This window comes from Laccaria bicolor, genomic scaffold, assembly GCF_000143565.1.
Source record: "Laccaria bicolor S238N-H82 LACBIscaffold_1 genomic scaffold, whole genome shotgun sequence".
Taxonomy (NCBI): Eukaryota; Fungi; Basidiomycota; class Agaricomycetes; order Agaricales; family Hydnangiaceae; genus Laccaria; species Laccaria bicolor.
Window position 1 is genome coordinate 1,495,100 of NW_001889872.1, and position 16,981 is coordinate 1,512,080.

General features: G+C 48.1%; 5 protein-coding genes across 5 annotated transcripts; 3 read left to right on the forward strand and 2 right to left on the reverse strand.

Annotated features, from left to right (window-relative positions):
- Positions 1-3,212: 3,212 nt before the first annotated feature.
- Positions 3,213-3,368, forward strand: LACBIDRAFT_149313 (uncharacterized protein; the record flags this gene model as incomplete). The annotated part of the gene is made up of 1 exon (XM_001873412.1): positions 3,213-3,368. A coding segment is annotated over one exon (156 nt), but the record flags the coding sequence as incomplete, so codon positions are not given.
- Positions 3,369-3,702: 334 nt separating this feature from the next.
- On the reverse strand, positions 3,703-5,722 carry LACBIDRAFT_243353 (uncharacterized protein; the record flags this gene model as incomplete). Its single annotated transcript, XM_001874037.1, has 12 exons — positions 3,703-3,862; positions 3,920-4,032; positions 4,083-4,216; positions 4,269-4,360; positions 4,417-4,573; positions 4,633-4,732; positions 4,786-4,923; positions 4,979-5,053; positions 5,105-5,354; positions 5,407-5,485; positions 5,540-5,624; positions 5,678-5,722. The coding sequence occupies 12 exons, from the start codon at positions 5,720-5,722 to the stop codon at positions 3,703-3,705; spliced, it is 1,428 nt and encodes a 475-aa protein (XP_001874072.1).
- A 192-nt stretch (positions 5,723-5,914) lies between these two features.
- On the forward strand, positions 5,915-13,395 carry LACBIDRAFT_301255 (uncharacterized protein; the record flags this gene model as incomplete). The annotated part of the gene is made up of 14 exons (XM_001873413.1): positions 5,915-6,551; positions 6,606-6,710; positions 6,762-7,509; positions 7,565-10,472; positions 10,522-11,798; positions 11,852-12,069; positions 12,126-12,296; positions 12,347-12,450; positions 12,503-12,649; positions 12,703-12,793; positions 12,852-12,973; positions 13,022-13,061; positions 13,108-13,262; positions 13,315-13,395. 14 exons carry the CDS (start codon positions 5,915-5,917, stop codon positions 13,393-13,395), a joined length of 6,804 nt encoding a protein of 2,267 aa, XP_001873448.1.
- Positions 13,396-13,560: 165 nt separating this feature from the next.
- Positions 13,561-14,678, forward strand: LACBIDRAFT_301256 (mitochondrial 54S ribosomal protein MRPL1; the record flags this gene model as incomplete). Its single annotated transcript, XM_001873414.1, has 6 exons — positions 13,561-13,602; positions 13,650-13,841; positions 13,895-14,110; positions 14,164-14,385; positions 14,437-14,560; positions 14,611-14,678. 6 exons carry the CDS (start codon positions 13,561-13,563, stop codon positions 14,676-14,678), a joined length of 864 nt encoding a protein of 287 aa, XP_001873449.1.
- Positions 14,679-14,747: 69 nt separating this feature from the next.
- On the reverse strand, positions 14,748-16,971 carry LACBIDRAFT_301257 (uncharacterized protein; the record flags this gene model as incomplete). The annotated part of the gene is made up of 7 exons (XM_001874038.1): positions 14,748-15,043; positions 15,094-15,577; positions 15,637-15,777; positions 15,837-16,021; positions 16,074-16,213; positions 16,265-16,547; positions 16,599-16,971. The coding sequence occupies 7 exons, from the start codon at positions 16,969-16,971 to the stop codon at positions 14,748-14,750; spliced, it is 1,902 nt and encodes a 633-aa protein (XP_001874073.1).
- Positions 16,972-16,981: the final 10 nt, after the last annotated feature.

Below are 16,981 nucleotides of genomic sequence, written 5' to 3' on the forward strand. Positions count from 1 at the left end.
ATGCGTTACATACTTGCCGTGATGGCGAATGACTCGTCGCGAGTCATACGAAGGCATGTTGCTCGCAACGCATGTTACAGTTTAGCTCTCTTGGTACAGATGGGCGAAATGAAGTCAAACCTCAAAGAAACCGAATCTTTGCTTATCGAAGAAGATGGGAACGGTCAGGAAAAAGCGAAGGAGTCCAAGAAGAGCGAGATGGACGCTATGATCAAAGCCCTTCGCAAGGATCGTGAAGTTGGGAAAAATGAAGTCTTACGAGAGTTCCTGATGCCTATTGCCTTGTATGTCTTTGACTGCTTCCTATACAATCTACTGATGTTTAATCGAACTAAAGAATGCCAGACATTGACCATGAAGTCCGTTGGTGTATCTTGAAACTCGCTGATCTCCTCATTCGCCCTGTCGAAGAGACCCCTCCTACCGTCAAAATACATATCCCAAGCACACCCGTCACGGAAGTTGCTCCTCAGCTACCATTACCGAAAATGCCTGCAAAGATTCCTCGAGTCATCAAATCAGGTGGCCCACCAACGAAGGGACCATCTATTGCTGTAGCTCCGAAGTTGAGATTAACTAACAGTCCTCTTCCCGATGCCATTCCTCGAGTTTCCATTACTCCGATCGTTGACGCACCTAAGAAGAATGTCGCGTTCGTGGCGCCAATGGGGCCTCCAGTTACCAAGCCTCCCAAGTTGAAAGGAAAGTCGACTAAGAGCGTCGATACCTACAAAGTAGCTCCTCAAGTGCCCAAAGTAGCTCATGTGCCCAAAGCTCAGTCTGGAGGAATGTCACTTAACGATTTGAGGGCTTGCCGAAACGCATTGAAGAAGCTTAGATCGAACAAGCATGCTACCTTGTTTCTTCAACCAGTGGATCCCATTCGAGATCATGCACCCAAGTGCGATATGTTTCCTCTATTTCTGACTTTACCCTCTGATATCTCTTTCCAGCTACTTTGATATTATCAAAGATCCAATGGATCTCAGTACAATGGGAGCCAAGTTGGAAGAGGGGATGTACAAGGATCGATTTGCATTTCAGGCAGATTTCCGGCTCATGGTCAACAACTCGAAAACGTATAACACGGCAGGAAGTTTCGTGCACAACGAAGCTATTGCCCTGGAGACTACTTTTGAGAAGCGTGAGTGTCATCCTTCGACGATGGGCAGAATAATATTCATTTTTGCAATAGAGTGGGCAATCATCAACAAGACGCTTGAGGCTGCCGATAAAGCCCACCCGCCTCAGGTTTCACAACCTGTGAAACCTCAGCCGCGAACTTTGCCCCCCGTGCCGAAGTCATTTCCATCCCGCCCCGTTCCCGCTTCTGCCCCCGAGAAGGGAAAGGCTTCCTCTGTACCCGACTCTGTGCCTGTGGCCTCCACCTCTAGACCAATCATCAAACTCAAGGTCGGTTCTCAAAGCAAACCAGTTGAGACGCCTTCGGAATCTGTTCCTAAAGTACGCGTCAAAAAGCCGAAACCATTGGAATCATCAACATCTGTTACACCCGTCATTGACGCACCACCACCTCCATACGTGGACGATGGTTCTCACGATATTCTTCAAGAGGTTTTGGCCATTGAACGTGAAAAGGACGAGCAGCGGCACCGGTTGGTAGTTGAGAAGGATAAAGACAAGCCCACCGTCAATGGCGCATCTGGGAAGCGGAAGAAGCCAGATATTGTCGATGAAGACGATATATTGGCTTTGACTAAGCCAGCCAAAAAGGAGAGACCGTCGCCCTCCGGCCCCTCTTCGACTTCATCCAAAGCCGAGGCTCAAGGACCAGTACCTCCGTCGACGAAGGCTGCTTCTGGCATGCAGAGGCCCAAGAAGGAGAAAGTTGAAGCATCTCGACCACCCAAGGCTGAATCCCCACGGATTTCCCTCAAAGGAAAAGAAAAGGAAGTCGCACCACCGACGCAAGCATTGCCTCCTTCAACCACTCCGACTCCGGTTCAAACTAAAACCAAGAAACCACCAGTTGTCCAAGCAACTCCTCTCAATGACAAGAAATGTAAAGATCTTCTCAGAGCACTTGCCAAGGTTCCAGAAGCTGCCATTTTCATGCATCCCGTAGACCCTATAAGGGATGGTTGCCCTACGTGTGTTTTTCGATAATCTGTCTGGAAACCGAGCTGACACATTCATAGATATCTTGATGAAATTGAGCATCCCATGGATTTCGGTACCGTCACTACCAATTTGATTAATGGCGAGTATGAGACGATGGAGGACTTCAAAAAAGATATCGAGCTCGTTTTCAGCAACTGTCGTCAATTCAATCCGCCAGCAACTTTCCCCGTTGACTGCGCGAATGCTGTGGAAAAGGTGTTCAAGAAGGAGTGGCCTAAGGCTATGGAACGAAAATTGTCATGGAGTGATAAGCGGGGTTTGCAGGGCATTCTAACGACGCTGGTCAAGGAACCCATGTGGGTGATATCATTTTTGTTATCTAATATGCCTTTCTCACTGGTGTATAGCTCCTGGATATACCGAGAACCTGTCGACCCTGTGGCATTGGGAATTCCGACGTACCATGATGTTATACCTCGAAAGAATGCCCGAGATTTGAGGACCATTCGGCAGAAACTTGACATTGATAAATACGACACCGTGGAGGCAGTCGAGGCGGACCTTGAGCTGATGGTGCAGAACTCAATCACGTTCAATGGCGTTGATTCCGAAGTTGGCCCAATAGCTCTGAATATACGTCAACGCATCCAAGAGTTGTTTTCCCTCTGGAGGTCGGGTCCAACAAAGAAAAGGAAAGAGACTGAGCAGGGGACAGGCCAGCCACTAAAGAAGATCAAGACTGGTTGAATTTAGAAAGACCGAAAAGGACTGTGGCTGCATGTATCTTACACGATTCTTCTAATTGTTTTGTCATGGGTGTATGTTGTGGCTAGTGATTATATCGTGGGGAAATTGACTTGCCGAAATTGAACGAAATTTGTTGGCACTTGTGAGTTCACAAGTCAATGTCAGGCGTCCTTCTGAACTCCAGCCGCGCAAGGCTTGCAATCACCCCTCTCGCATCCGGAAGGGCCTACGCCGTCAAAGGAGAGCAAGCAGGAGACCCCAAGAAGGAGATTATCCGACGCGTTCTCTACCCCAGTAACATCAAAAATCGCCCAACACCCATTGGTACATGGCGGCCTGACATCGGACGCGCCATTCAACGTGCTATTCCCTCCGTCCAAGCGCATCAAACTATAGAGCGTGCATGGTTGCTCCACAAAAGGCATTTACGGAAGAAACGGGACGCTGAGGTAGCGAGAAAATTCAAATGCATGAAGGAGGCCATGGACGAGCTGTATAAGCTGGACCCTAAATTGTATTTGGAGGCCAATAGGTCGGAGGACCCCAGGGCTAGGAGTAAAGCGGAGATGGAGTTGATGAAGACCTTGAAGACGTCTGAGATGCGGACGTTGGCGGCTCGAATACGGGGATTGTTCCCTCGCGAACTACGCATCCCCACTGATACTCCTGCGCGAACTGGGTGGAATTATGAGTGGAAACCCTTCCCCCATCCTATCTAATATAATGGTCAGTCCAATGTCTGGCTTAGATGTGTGTTTTCGGCGTTGACGAGACCAGTCAGGTTGACTATTACAATACAGTGTCTTGAAAATGAAATCATGCTCATACAAAATCGACGAGAGAGCTATCAGAAAATAATGTTGGTCACGAAGACTAGATATTCCATCGCTCTTCTCGGACACCGAACCCTTCTGGACCTAGTACGGATGGATCTGACCTCCCGACTGTTGCAGTCTTGCCTACAACCGCAGAGTGCACCAACTCTAATGCTTCTGTCCATTTATTCAGAGCCGCATATCGCTTCTTCTCCAAGCTTTGCCTAAACATATTGATTAGTTTTCTCGTTATAAAACTGACGCTCTGAACATACTTGCGATCGAGCTCAAGCCTCATTCCCACTTGATCAATACGACCTTCCACCTTGCCTTCCAGAATGAGGCCAATGAGCAATTCTTCCACTTCCTCAGTTTCAATGTTCAATTGCTTCAACCGATGTCAATGCCGAACGCGGTAAAAACCGTTATTAGGCTTACTTTCCCTAGGAATGATAGCTCAAGACGGGTGTAGGGCTTGATTAAGTCTATCAGATACTGGGTGCGCAAGCTACGAAGGAGTTCCCCAATGTAGGCACGTATAAAGCCGTCGTCCATGATTGTGGAACGATTGTCTTGTCATAACTCAGGTGAAACGCACATTTGGAATGAAGAATATATCTTTACCTTGTAAGATTTTCTCAGCCGAGTGAACCTCACGACGTTGATACGCGTCGACCAAGTCTGTCATCGCTTTGATTTCAGGCTTCGTCTTGTATCTGAATGCAAGAGCGTCAGTGAACGAGAATAACGACATCGTCGAACAGAAAAGTACGGTTTGGTTTCTTGGCTGTCAAAGGGGTTGACTTCACTACCCGTCAGCATGTTCGCCAGAACAAGGTATTTCAAGACTTGAATTCGCTGTGGTGACCCAGCTTCGTCGTAATTCCTGAATGATTCGAAGAAATCTTCACTAGCTCGATTCCACTGACCTGGAAAGCGGAAGTTCATGAGATTGAATGGAAAAATCACAAAAACATCAAGGTCTCACGCTCCCCCATCCACATTTTACCCCCACACTCTTTTATCACACCCATGATTCTGGGATGGGGAATAGCAGAACGAACAGCGTTACTGGCGTTGTAAATTTCCTGCAGAAAAGGAGGGTTAAGGATACAAGAAGTGCAGCTAGAACACACAAAACCTTGAGTTTCTTGAAGTTGCGAGTCTCATTGTACATTTGAATTTCAAGCGCGTATATTTCTAATAGCTGAGTGCCACGCTGTGATTGATCATCTGTATCGCTCGTAGCGGCAGTGGCAGAATGAAGATCACGGATGAGCTAAGACGAAGCTAACTTTACAATACGTTGGCGTTGAAATGATGTGAGCACTAACCTTTGACAAGCGTCCGTACTCCTTGCGATCCAACCATAACTTTGCTAGTTTCAGATTTGTCTTCACCGAGAGACGCTATGCAGGCAATCAGCAAAAGTAGTCCACATGATCTGCAAGCCTACTTACCTCATTCTTTGCCTCCTCCAAAGCTTTCTTGGTTACTTGGTAGAATTTCTCCAGTACATCAACCTCGACAGCTCCGCCCTTTCCACCACCAACGTAATCCAAGATACCATTGATGGTTTTTTCGGAGTAGTTACGCGTGACCGCAGACTTTGTGTAAGTCAGAAGTTCGGTATATGTTTTCAGAGCATCGTTTGGTCTGCGCAACCCAAGAAACAGCAACTTTGTTGACTGCTTAAGTGCTTTAAAGCCCCTAACAAATTTGACGTTCAGGAGGCAAGATAGTAATATGAGCAACCACACACCAATCACCCTTCTCTGCCTCCTGGTCGATGATAGCCCGGAATTCCTTCAAGGCTTCTTCTGGTTGTTCTTCCTTCTTAGCTGGCCGCACAGCTAGATAAATATGGAGGTACAAATGGATGGATGTGGACAAACATTTCGCTTTGTAATACATATTCTCAACATCCACACTGCCTGATTCATTCGCGTCTTCGTTATCAGAATAATCGAAGTTATAGTCCTGGATATGAGTGTAAGACAAAGCGTGCGATAGATTGAACACCGTTGATGTACCTCATCCTCGCTACCTTGCATGTAGTCGGCATCATCTTCATCCATGTTGAATTGTGAACCTGATGATTTAGCTGAGGATGATGAAGTTAATGAGAGAGATGTGGAACGCACGTGGTACGCGGTACGCGTCTCAGCCCAACAGGTACAAGCAACCATATTGGAGGAAGTCACGAAGCGACTCCAACTTGGCAAGGCAATGTCACAAAAAATAGGCCTCTTCCTGCGCCTCTACACGTAATGGATCCGCAGAACGAGCCGAATGTTTTCTCGCCCGTCCCAGGCTCACTCAGCGGCCAATCTTCACGATCCAGGAGCAGCACAAAGTTGAACGATGATGTAACCAGCCTAACCTCCTTCAATCCTTTCTCCGAGGAGGACGAACATGATCAGTCTTCCTATAATCTCGTTTCTTCTATCTTCTCTAGGATGAAGAACACTATATCCGCTCCCTTATCGTCCGCAGTGGCGGCAGCATCCACTACCAGCGTCAACCCCACTAACAATCCGGCACCGGCGGGTATTTCAGAACTAAGGCGGCCTTCGTACACCACTATGCAAACCAGTACATCTAGCTTCTCTTCGAGGACGACAGCCTCTGATAGGCCCAATTCATTGATTGCCGTCCCTGGTCAGGCTGCCCCGCCTCTTGTTTCCTTGACCCCAGCCCAATCAGAGCTGCCTACTTATGCCATGGACTACGACCAATCACCTTCTCGCAAAGGTACCTTTTTCTTTCCAGGAATGGAACAGGGAGATAGTGGTACGTCAATCCCTGGTTTTCCTATCCAGGACGATGCTCGTAGTATCAAGACCACAGCAAGTCTTCAGCGGTCTGGGTCTGTGTCGAAGGTTATGAGAAGGATAAGGGGAGAGGGTGAGGGTCTCACGTAGTAAGCTCCCAGTCGTTAACTTGATGGATTTCTGTCAGGCCTTTCACGAGACTATTGGATGGACGATGAGAATTGTAAAGAGTGCTATGACTGTAAAAGTGTATTCACAACTTGGAGACGCAAACATCACTGCCGCATTTGTGGTGAGTACTTTAATCTGCATTGAAGATGCCCGCCCTCTCAGCGTTTTCCAGGTCAAATATTTTGCTCTCGATGCGCTTCTAACATAATCAAGGGTTCACGCTTCGGTCACGATGGCATGATTCGCGTTTGTAACCTTTGTTTGGACAAACTAGCCAAAGTTGACGAGGATGACGAAGATGATCGACGTTCGGTTGTGTCCTCGGTCACCTCATTTCCCGCTCATCAGTTCGGGGGTGATAACCACAATCATTCCAATGTCGGCCTTCATCCACAATCTCCGTTCGCTGCGTCACAACTTTTTGGTCGCACCGACGAACCATTTAATCTCTACTCGATTGCGGAGACCAAGAGACCTATGTACACATATGGCTCTGACTGGAGTGGGTCACGCCCTGGCACTCCTAACATGATAGAAGGCGATGATGGTCGATGGGAGGCCGTCTCAGAAAATCCGGCACCCTTTCGTCGCGCTCTTTCTGAAGAGGACAAGGAAAGTGGCCCGCTGTCAGGTTCATTCAATCAGGAAGACTCGCCAGCAGCCCCAGGCCGGGAGACGCCCACTGATCCCCCTGCCACAAAGCCAATAATTATAGAGGGGTCAATGAGCTCCGTGCAATTTCCTCTTGGGTCTCCCGAACATCTGGATAGTCCTCGACCTCACAGTAAAACCAGACCTTCCGCTAATTCCTACGGCGATTATGAGGTTGCGACTCCTTTCATTCGAAGTCGAGTGCAGAGTAGACTGGATAGTATCGTCAATGGAGAACCCGGCTGGAGGACACGACGTGAAAGCACCGCGTAAGAATCTCAGGAATCTCCATTAGAATTGATTTTTAACTTCATCATTTCGCAGTTACGCTCAGGAACTTAATCTGGCATCCATGATTCATCTCAATGTCATGTTGCGTCAAATGTTGACAATTGAACAAATTCCCAATATTGAGGAATGGGGAGAAACTCTACTTAGGTTGGCCCTTCGCATCGCCCGAGAAATGACTTTTACAGCGCTGCCCCATCGGCAAGGACAAGATATGGACGTTCGTCGATATGTGAAGATTAAGAAAATCCCGGGTGGTCTGCCGAGAGATTCGGAGTATGTTAATGGGGCTGTTATCACGAAGAACGTGGCGCACAAGCAGATGTCAAGACTCCAACTCAATCCTCGTGTTATGCTTGTCACATTTCCCCTGGAATTCTATCGTGTCGAGGGGCAGTATATGCACTTTAATCAAATTGTGCGTCAGGAAAAGGAATATCTGGGAAATCTGGCAAGCCGCATCGCAGCTTTGCGTCCTCACATCGTACTGGTGGAGAAATCCGTGTCTAGGCTTGCATTGGATGCTCTCGCAAAACATAACATCGCCGTTGCGCGGACAGTCAAGCCATCCGCAGTTCAAACGATTGCGCGTATGACCCAGGGTGATGTCTTTTCCTCGATGGATAAGCTGGCCTTGGAGCCTCGACTGGGTCACTGCACCCGCTTCTGCATTCAAACATATGATCATCCTTTGATCCCTGGGCGTCGAAAGACCTATATGCGTTTTGAAGGCTGCAATCGCGACATGGGATGCACAATAATTTTACGTGGTGGTGACATTGAAACGCTTCGGCGGATAAAGAAAGTCACTCGGTTTCTAACATTCATCGTACGGAATTTGAAGTTAGAGACGCATCTCTGGAAAGACTCGGTCATCAGTCTTCCATTATTCAATGCGGACGCCATTCCTTCATCGACCAACATCCGTCGTCACCTCAGTGTTTCTCTGAGCTCGATGCTAATGCCCCCGCCCTCACTCGCGTCTCGTATGAAGCCCTTAACTAATGTATCAGAATCCAATGACTCTGCTCGACTAACTGCAGTGGACAGTGAAGAAAACCTTGAGGTGGATCTTCCAGATGAGGATGCCGATCAACTGAGGCTTACTCGAAGGATTGATCAATCTCTTGAGCCATACACGAAGACTTTTATTTCTGTTTCTGCGACATTGCGCTTTCCTGCACCATATCCGATACGACGAATGAAAGAACTCGATAACGAACTAATTGCTGCAAAACGTGCTTGGGAAGATGACGTGATACGCAAAGAAGAGCGATTGCAGTCCGAACATAAGCACGAAGCTGCTCAACAAGAAACGTTCCCTTCAATCGCTGTTCAAGCTGAAGATGATGAAGATCGAGAGGACATCAATGCACAAATTGAGGCGCTACCCTCCTTGAACCTGCCCACCACCCCGCTTACTGGAGACACAGGCGTAACAGATGAAACATCTTATTTCTCCCCTCCAGCGAATCTTTCTGGGTTCAAAGGTTTATTGCATGGTTCAAGTGTCGCTCACGAAGAGCCTGCGCCTTGCAAAACATCGAGTGATATCTATCCTGAGAGCAGATACAGCCTGCTGAAGTGGCAACATGAGGAACATCGCCGCATATGGGAGTGGTATCTTCGAAGGAACCGCGATGACTTTGTTGTGGAAAAGTACCAATGCATCAGCCTCTGGGAATATATAATCCCTGCGGACGAGGATGGCCCTCATCGCGCATGCTTTCCCCCGCGACTGAATTATATCAAATTCTACGGGGAGAATGATATGACTCTTGGTCAGTTCATCGAAAAGTCCGTCAACGACACTCTCGTTCAGTTCTGGGATCCAAAGGCGTTCTGCGACGGCAAAGGATGCGATCAACCCCTAGCTCGCCACCGCAAAGTGTACGTTCACAACGAAACTCAGCTTTTCGTGGCTGTTGAACAATGGGACGGGCAGATAAAGGCAAAGTCAGCATATCATCCTGCTCCGGATCTGATCACGACTTGGAGTGCTTGTCGTGTTTGTGGCTCAGCCACGCCGTTCATTCCAGTTTCGGAAGAGATGCAACGATATTCATTCGCGAAATTCTTGGAGTTGCATTTTTACCCAGCAGACGTAAAGCTCGTTCAAGGAGCAGGCTGCCAACATAACATCTACCAGCACCATATCCGCTATTTCGCTGCTAAAGGCATGACGGTTCGCTTCCAAGCCGATCCCGTAGTCTTGCATGAGATAGTTTACCCTCCTTTCCGCATACGAGTCCGCCCAGAAACCCAGTTAGACATCAAGAATAATGACTTTGATCGTCTGCATCAGCGCAATTTGATGTGGTACACAGGCCTCATTGACGATTTGAAGTTAATCAGCATAGATGCGGCGACTGGAGATGAGGAAGCTGATGCTCGTTTGCTCGCCGACATCAATATCCTGATCACACGAGCAGAGACAGAAAGGGAGGATATTACTAGGCTTATAAACACAATTTACAGAGAGTCGCTTCCTACAGATACCCTTGCTCTCAATCAAGTCCACGCTTATCGACAAGACAAGATCGTTGCGTGGCAGCAAGATTTTGACCGATTGCCAAAGCCCCGTGCCATTGATCGAAACAGTAAGCGGGCGTCAGCGTTCAATTCCGTTCGCGCAATTTGGCCAAGAAGATATGACCTTGCTGGCGCCTTCGATTATCCCCATCTTCCATCTTCGAGCGTATCTGAGGCCGAAGAAGAGTCCACCAAAACGAAGAGGGTGGTTGGTGATCCCTTCATTTCTTCAGCTTCTTCAGCCTCTGAGTCAGAAACAAACGAACCCGCCACGGAATCTGTTCCTTCTACTTCCCAGTTAGCTCCCTCTGCTGATCTACAGGACAACACGCAGGAATCAGATCCTGACAGTGACTCCACGATTGGAGCAATTCGAGAAGAGCCGTTGTTGTCAGAAGCCCCAGAAATTCCAGTATGGATCCTTGATGTTGATGTTATTTTGGTGCTGATATCTAGTTGAGGGTAACCAATCCGACCAAGTGGACGTTGACAAGGACGGGTCTCCAATTTCTCGAGTCTCGCGGTTGCCACGGCGATCTACTCAAAACCCATCTGTGGCAGAATTGGTGAAAAAGTACCAGGATTTTTTACCTCCACAAGGCGTCCATGATCTTGCAAAAACTGCCCTCGCACAACGTTCCGCCATGTCCGAGAGTGAACAAGAATATTCAGCACCAGTTCAGCGCCGAACGAATACCATACGCACCAAGAGTCGGCATCAATTGCCTACCAAGAAGGCATCAACCTCCGACTTTGAGCAGGGTTATGCAGCAAACATAGCGCCAAGATATCTTACACACTCTCGGAGAGCGCAAACAGCCCAGAACGGTAGTCGTATTCCTGGCCCTGTAGGGTCTGCTTTCGAATCCCGCGAATCATCTCGACGAGGATCTCCTGAAAAACGCCCAACTAATGGCAAACGCGCTGAAGTCAGGTTTAGTCGGCCAACATCTCCATCCAGGTCGAAGGCGCAAACTCCACTTGGAAAGCCCAGTAAAGCTCGCGTTCCTAGCCGTCTAAAGGATAAGCTTCCCACAAGGCCCCCTTCATCCATTGCCAGCAAGTCAACTCTGCGCCGACCACCAAGTGGGCCTGGGACAAAAGTGTCAAATATTGCGAAGCACTTTGAACGTCTCGGTCGAGACGCGGAGCGCACAAAAAGCCGGTATGCTGTAATTCGAGGAAAGCGTGCTCGACCCGTGGCCTCTGCTCGAGCAAAGGTTGAGGTGTTTGACAGCGTCAAGGACGCCATCAAGGACGAATCTGAGAGCTCAGACTCCTTAAGTGACGCTGACGACGAAGGTGACGGAAATGAGGAAGCAAGATCGCCTGAACCGCTTACCTTGCAGTCATCACCTGACTCCAATCCCGCCTCTCCCGAAATAAAGACGGCACCGCCCTTGGTATCGTCTCCTTCGAATGACGCTGAGCCTACTACCGGAACGGATGCCGCAACGAAACTACAGCCACCTCCTGACCCAGTTTCATTACCACCTTCTCCATTTCTTTCCTCTGGAAAGCCAAAGCAGGAGGTGGCGTTGACTCCTCCAACGTCGGATATAGAACTTGGTCCAGAAAGGAGTTCAATCTTAAAGGCATTGTCTGGCTTGTGGCTTCAACCGATTCGTAATTCTTTGGAGGCTGACGATCCCATGAGCGACCCAGAACACATTTTCCGGGATTCGTCGATGGTTGTACGAATTGATGAGCCAACGTCGATCATTGCTCTGGCGCTGAAGTGAGTTGTACGTCACCTTTACTGAACCAGGCGCTAATTTATGGACGTTTCAGTTCCCCTCAATACCGGGAAATGCTTGCCAAATCCCGTGCCGAAAAGAGGACGGCTAGAGAGGCAAAACTCACAGAAGGTGGCGAAGCTTTTATGCCTGATGATCATTCCGTCGCAGAATCCACTTCAACGTGGGGTGTTGTCAATGTTGATCCCTCTGAATTTCCCGATCCAACGGAGGACCTGAAAGTGGCATCGTCAAAACTCCCTTGGGCCATTTGTACGTGTACTCTGTGTGATTTATCTTCCTCGCCTACTTACCTATTTCTTGGGCAGCATTTGAGAGTGGTGGGCTAACTATCAGCTGCACAGTCCTTTACCCCGAGCAGTTCGATGCTCTCAGGAGAACTTACGACTGCGAAAAAAGCATTGTCGAATCCCTGTCGAGATGCGTTCAATGGAACGCGAGTGGCGGCAAATCAGGATCCGCGTTTTTGAAAACTCGAGGTATGTGTGTGTACGAGTTGCCGTTTTGACAGGTGTTGATGAGGTGTAAGATGATCGTTTCATTGCCAAAGAGCTTTCAAAACCTGAGCTGCAAACCATGGAAACTTTTGCGCCAGCTTACTTTGACTATATGTCATCGGCAGTTTCAGCCAATGTAAGGAACACATAAATCTCATAATTTGGTTTTTCAACAAGATACTTTATAGCGGCCCACTCTACTCGCCAAAGTTTTTGGATGCTACAAGCTGACATTCAGAAAAACGGGGAAAGACAAAGGTCCTGGGAAGTCCAAGTCTACTCAAATGAACCTGCTTGTCATGGAAAACCTCTTCTATGACAGACGTTTCACAAAGGTTTAGCCTTACGCTCTCTCCCAAAAACAAAGGTTCTGACTGGTTGTTTTTAGATCTACGATTTGAAGGGTTCTACGCGAAACCGTCACGTTCAATCAACAGGCAGGGAGAATGAAGTTCTCTTGGACGAGAATCTAGTTGAAAGTAAGTCATCACTTACTGATAACTTCTCCGCTTAATGGCAGTCATTTTTCTTTATCAGCGGCTCACCTGAATCCTTTCTATCTTCGTGAACACTCTAAGCGAATTCTTCGAGGCGCTCTGTATAACGACAGCCAGTTCCTGTCAGACATAAATGTCATGGATTACTCGCTAATCTGTGGGGTATGTATTTTCAACGTTTGTTTGCATTGCTGTTAATGGTGGTCACAGGTTGATAGCCAGAATAACGAACTGGTTATTGGCATTGTTGGTGTGTATAATGAAGCGTTACAAGTTCCTGTCTGATCCATTTCTAGATTACATCCGCACATACACCTGGGACAAGAAGTTGGAGAGTTGGGTGAAAGAGTCAGCCTTTCTTGGAGGGGCAGCGCGAGGAGAGCCAACGATTGTGACTCCCAAACAATACCGGCAACGATTTGTGAGCGCTATGGAGCGCTATTTCCCTTTGGTCAGTCAGTTTGGCAAGGTGTTGATGTTTCAATACTGATGTTTCAATTTAGATTCCTGACCGATGGATGAAGCTGCCAGACACACCAGAAGAAGATGGGAACGTTCTCTCAGAGCTGAGGCCGGCCTGGTAGTTGTGGATACCCGTATTCTTACTTCATGATTATAATTTTCATACCACTTGTATTTTACATAAAACTTTGAGCTAGTATTCGCGGAGTCAGGAATATTGACGGAAGTCCCCGAAGTGTGAACCAAACTTGTTTGATCTTAGTAGTACTTACTGACGCAGCATCATAATGCTCAGCCTACTCTCCCGTCAATGCAAGCATTCTCCAAAGGTATTTTTCTCTCCTTCAAATCATTTCTTTTCTCACTATTTAAACAGAATGCACTCGCTCAACTAAGACTATTCACCACTAGTCAAATTCTACTCGCCCGTCGTCATCAACAGCCAAAAATCCGCGTGCCCTCCAAGAAAGCCCTCGCGGCCAAAGCAAGGAGAAGGGCTGGTATAGCTGCCAAGGCAGATGATCGAACCCAGAAGTTGACTCTCTTAGAAGCCATAGCGGTGCTTCGCGTAAGTGCTCTGCCAACATTGCTCGAACAACTCCAGCTTTACCACCTTGCCAGGCCGTTGAAGTTGCATCACCGAATTCGATCTATGAGCTTCTCGTCAAGACTGAGATTAAAAATGGCGTTGCTGTACCGAAAGGACGTGTCAATCTTCCAAGAGAAGCTAAACCCAGTGCTGAGGAAAAGATTCTCGTATTTGCGGAGGGGAGACAAGCGGAAGAGGCAAAAAAGGCGGGTGCGCATATTGTGGGTGGCCCAGAGCTTATTGATGGAGTGTGTATCTTCTGTTCATCACATTCATATTTGTTCGACTGAGCATTCGACAGATTCTCAGCAATCGTGTCCGCGCGACCACTATTCTCTGCACAACATCGCTCATTCGAACCATTACACCCAAGCTAGGACGATTCTTGGGTCCTCTGGGTTTGATGCCGTCCGAACGTAGAGGAACTGTCACAGACGATATTGCTGGTTATATTCAAAGAATACACGGTACAAGCGAGTGGAGAGCGGACAGGGCAGGCAGCATTCGTGCTCCTATCGCCACAGTATGTTTTCCGCGTACCAGCATTGAGAAGCATACGCTAACGGTTATACAGATGCAATTTCCTATCGAGGATGTTGTGAAGAACGTCCGCCATTTTCTCACTTCTGTGAGGCGAGTGACAGGCAATTCCAGAGATGCGGACAATGAACGCAGGGGTAAGGCGAGTGGTGCTCCCGGTATGCGCTTTCCCCTGTGTACTCCGTTGTCTTCCTAATTCCATGAGTAGTGACTAAGATTAGCAAGGTTATGCTTAGCTCTCGACAGGGGCCAGGAATTCGAATATCTGACTTCTGAACTAATTATATACATGGAATAATTTACCATCGAGGTTGAGTTGGGAGGCAAGAATAATATGGCATACAGTTACTCCGAATCCTCCCGCCACGTCGATTGTTCTTCTCGAACGCGAGAGTATCCCTGCCTCGATTTCTTACGCTGTTCTCTGATTGTTTCGGACAATCCATCGTAAGTTGGGCGGTCTCGAGATTTGAAAGAATTTTTCCGTTTGCCAATGTCACTACCTTTGCGAGAGTTTAACAAGCGTTCTTGAGGTGGATTTTTCGGTGGGTGGGGGAAGATATCACCCCAGGTAGACTTGCGAGCATCATAGTAAGCTTGCTTTCCCTGAGATTTCGGAATCGTCATGCGCATAATTTTCCCTATGTGGTAATTGAGATCCTAATGCCACTCGAATGACGCCAGAACTCACCTTCAGCGGTGCAGCTGTCGAGTATAATATGCCCACTTTTTTTCATCGGTGGGAACACAAGACGTGGCCACTGGTAGGCTTCATGTCGCAAGGTCGCCTCAAGGTCCGCAGGTGGTTGTTGGTCCCCTTGTTTTTCTTCGAAGCCAATCCTACGGTCGTCGTTTGCGATCAATTCTAAAGGGGATTGCGCAGCGTCTTCCGGTGTGTTGGGCTCCTCTTCATGAAGGAGTAGCTCCGTTGGCGTCATTTCCGCCTTCTCTGCAGCTCGCCTTCCCACGTCACCTACCCTTCCGACACTTGTCGTTGCAGATATTGGCCTAGGCCCTCGCTTAATTACGACGTACGAATATTCAATATCCTCGTGTCCAACACCAGAGTGTTTCGTAAGGCGCAAAAACGAGGGCCGTTGGATTCGCTGAGTGAAGCCGCAGGTAAGACGAACGCGTCCAGGGCCAAGTAGGGGGCAGGTGCGATCATGAGGGCACTGCAAAACGAAGTCCCAAATGAACATAACAGGGTGTCAACGATGTTGTGGACGCTTACAGGAGCCACGACATGCGCCCCTCTGACGGGCCAAGCCTCGGCTTCTGGGTCTTCAAACTCTTTCCTACCCATGCTGAGGAGTAATTCTCTAGCTTCTGCAATCGCACCAAAGCCTGCTGGTGTGTTGTGGTCGATAAGAACCTAAAAGGGGAAAAAGAAACAAATTTAAGAAATGCTGTCAATATTAGACATGAACAAACTATGGTATGCGCTCCACTTTCCCACATCTCCATCACGATAGCCTTTCGCGCCAGTGGTGTGGGCTGAGAAGTCAACATGAATGCTGACAGGGCTAAAGTTTTCTGACCCTCCGAACGTGGAACTTTATCGTCATTTTTGAACGACTTCTGCCATTGCACAACTCGATCTCCCATTTCCGCAACATCTAGATAGAGCTTTCGGTTAGAAAACACGAGGAACCATTGACAATGGCTTACTTTTATGAAGTCGTCTACCAATCGAAACGAGTCCCTCACGCTTATCAATTCCAAGATACGTTTCAAGTGTTGAGTTTGCAGCCTCCATATGTTGCATGTCCTCTGCAGGAGAGTGCTTTTGAAACGAGTATAATGCTGCCCTGTGCGAACGTCTTAGCTAAGGAACTGCAATGTTTCGTAAATGCTCTCACCATAAGCCGCTCCCTGTTGCAGCTCCCCAGTCGATCACCCTATCAATTCCCCAACCAGGTTCCATCCTTCGCTTCAGGTGGTCAAAGACAGAAAAGATAGCTGAATAGTGTGCGGGGAGAGCAACAGAAGCAAAAGCAGTCCCATCGCGTTCTGCATGTCTTGCGGCTTGCAACCTTGATCGGTATTTTGTGTCATATTGTGTTTCCCATACGTCTTGTTCCGCGGAGTCGTTGTCAGTAAACAATCGTTTTGCGTCACTGTGTAGCTGAGTCTTGTCCGAATCTACATCAGCGTCAAAGGTGGTCAGTGTCAAATAATGGAGTGGACTCTTACTGGCAATGATGAGGTCTATTGCTGACTGAAGTTGCAGCGGAAGAACAACAGCACCAATCCGTTGGCTGCCAAAAAGTGCTGCGGGAGACTTTCGCTCGCGCTTTTCCTCTTCAAAGTCTTCAAAAGAAGCAGATATCTCTTGACCGGTTTCCTCCAAAGGGATGGTTTCTAGTTCCCGTGGTTGCTGATACCGAACTTTGTGGTTGACAAGTGACAGATCGACATCCTTCAGCAAGGACCTCATTGAGGGATCCAGCTCAATAGGAGGATTGGGTTGGGGGCTTGACGTCGACGGCGACGAGGTGAACGCACGGGCGGCATTGTGGCAGCATTGTAGAGAATGTCGACTGGCTAGAAACGGCCTCGCGAACATTCAGAGAAAC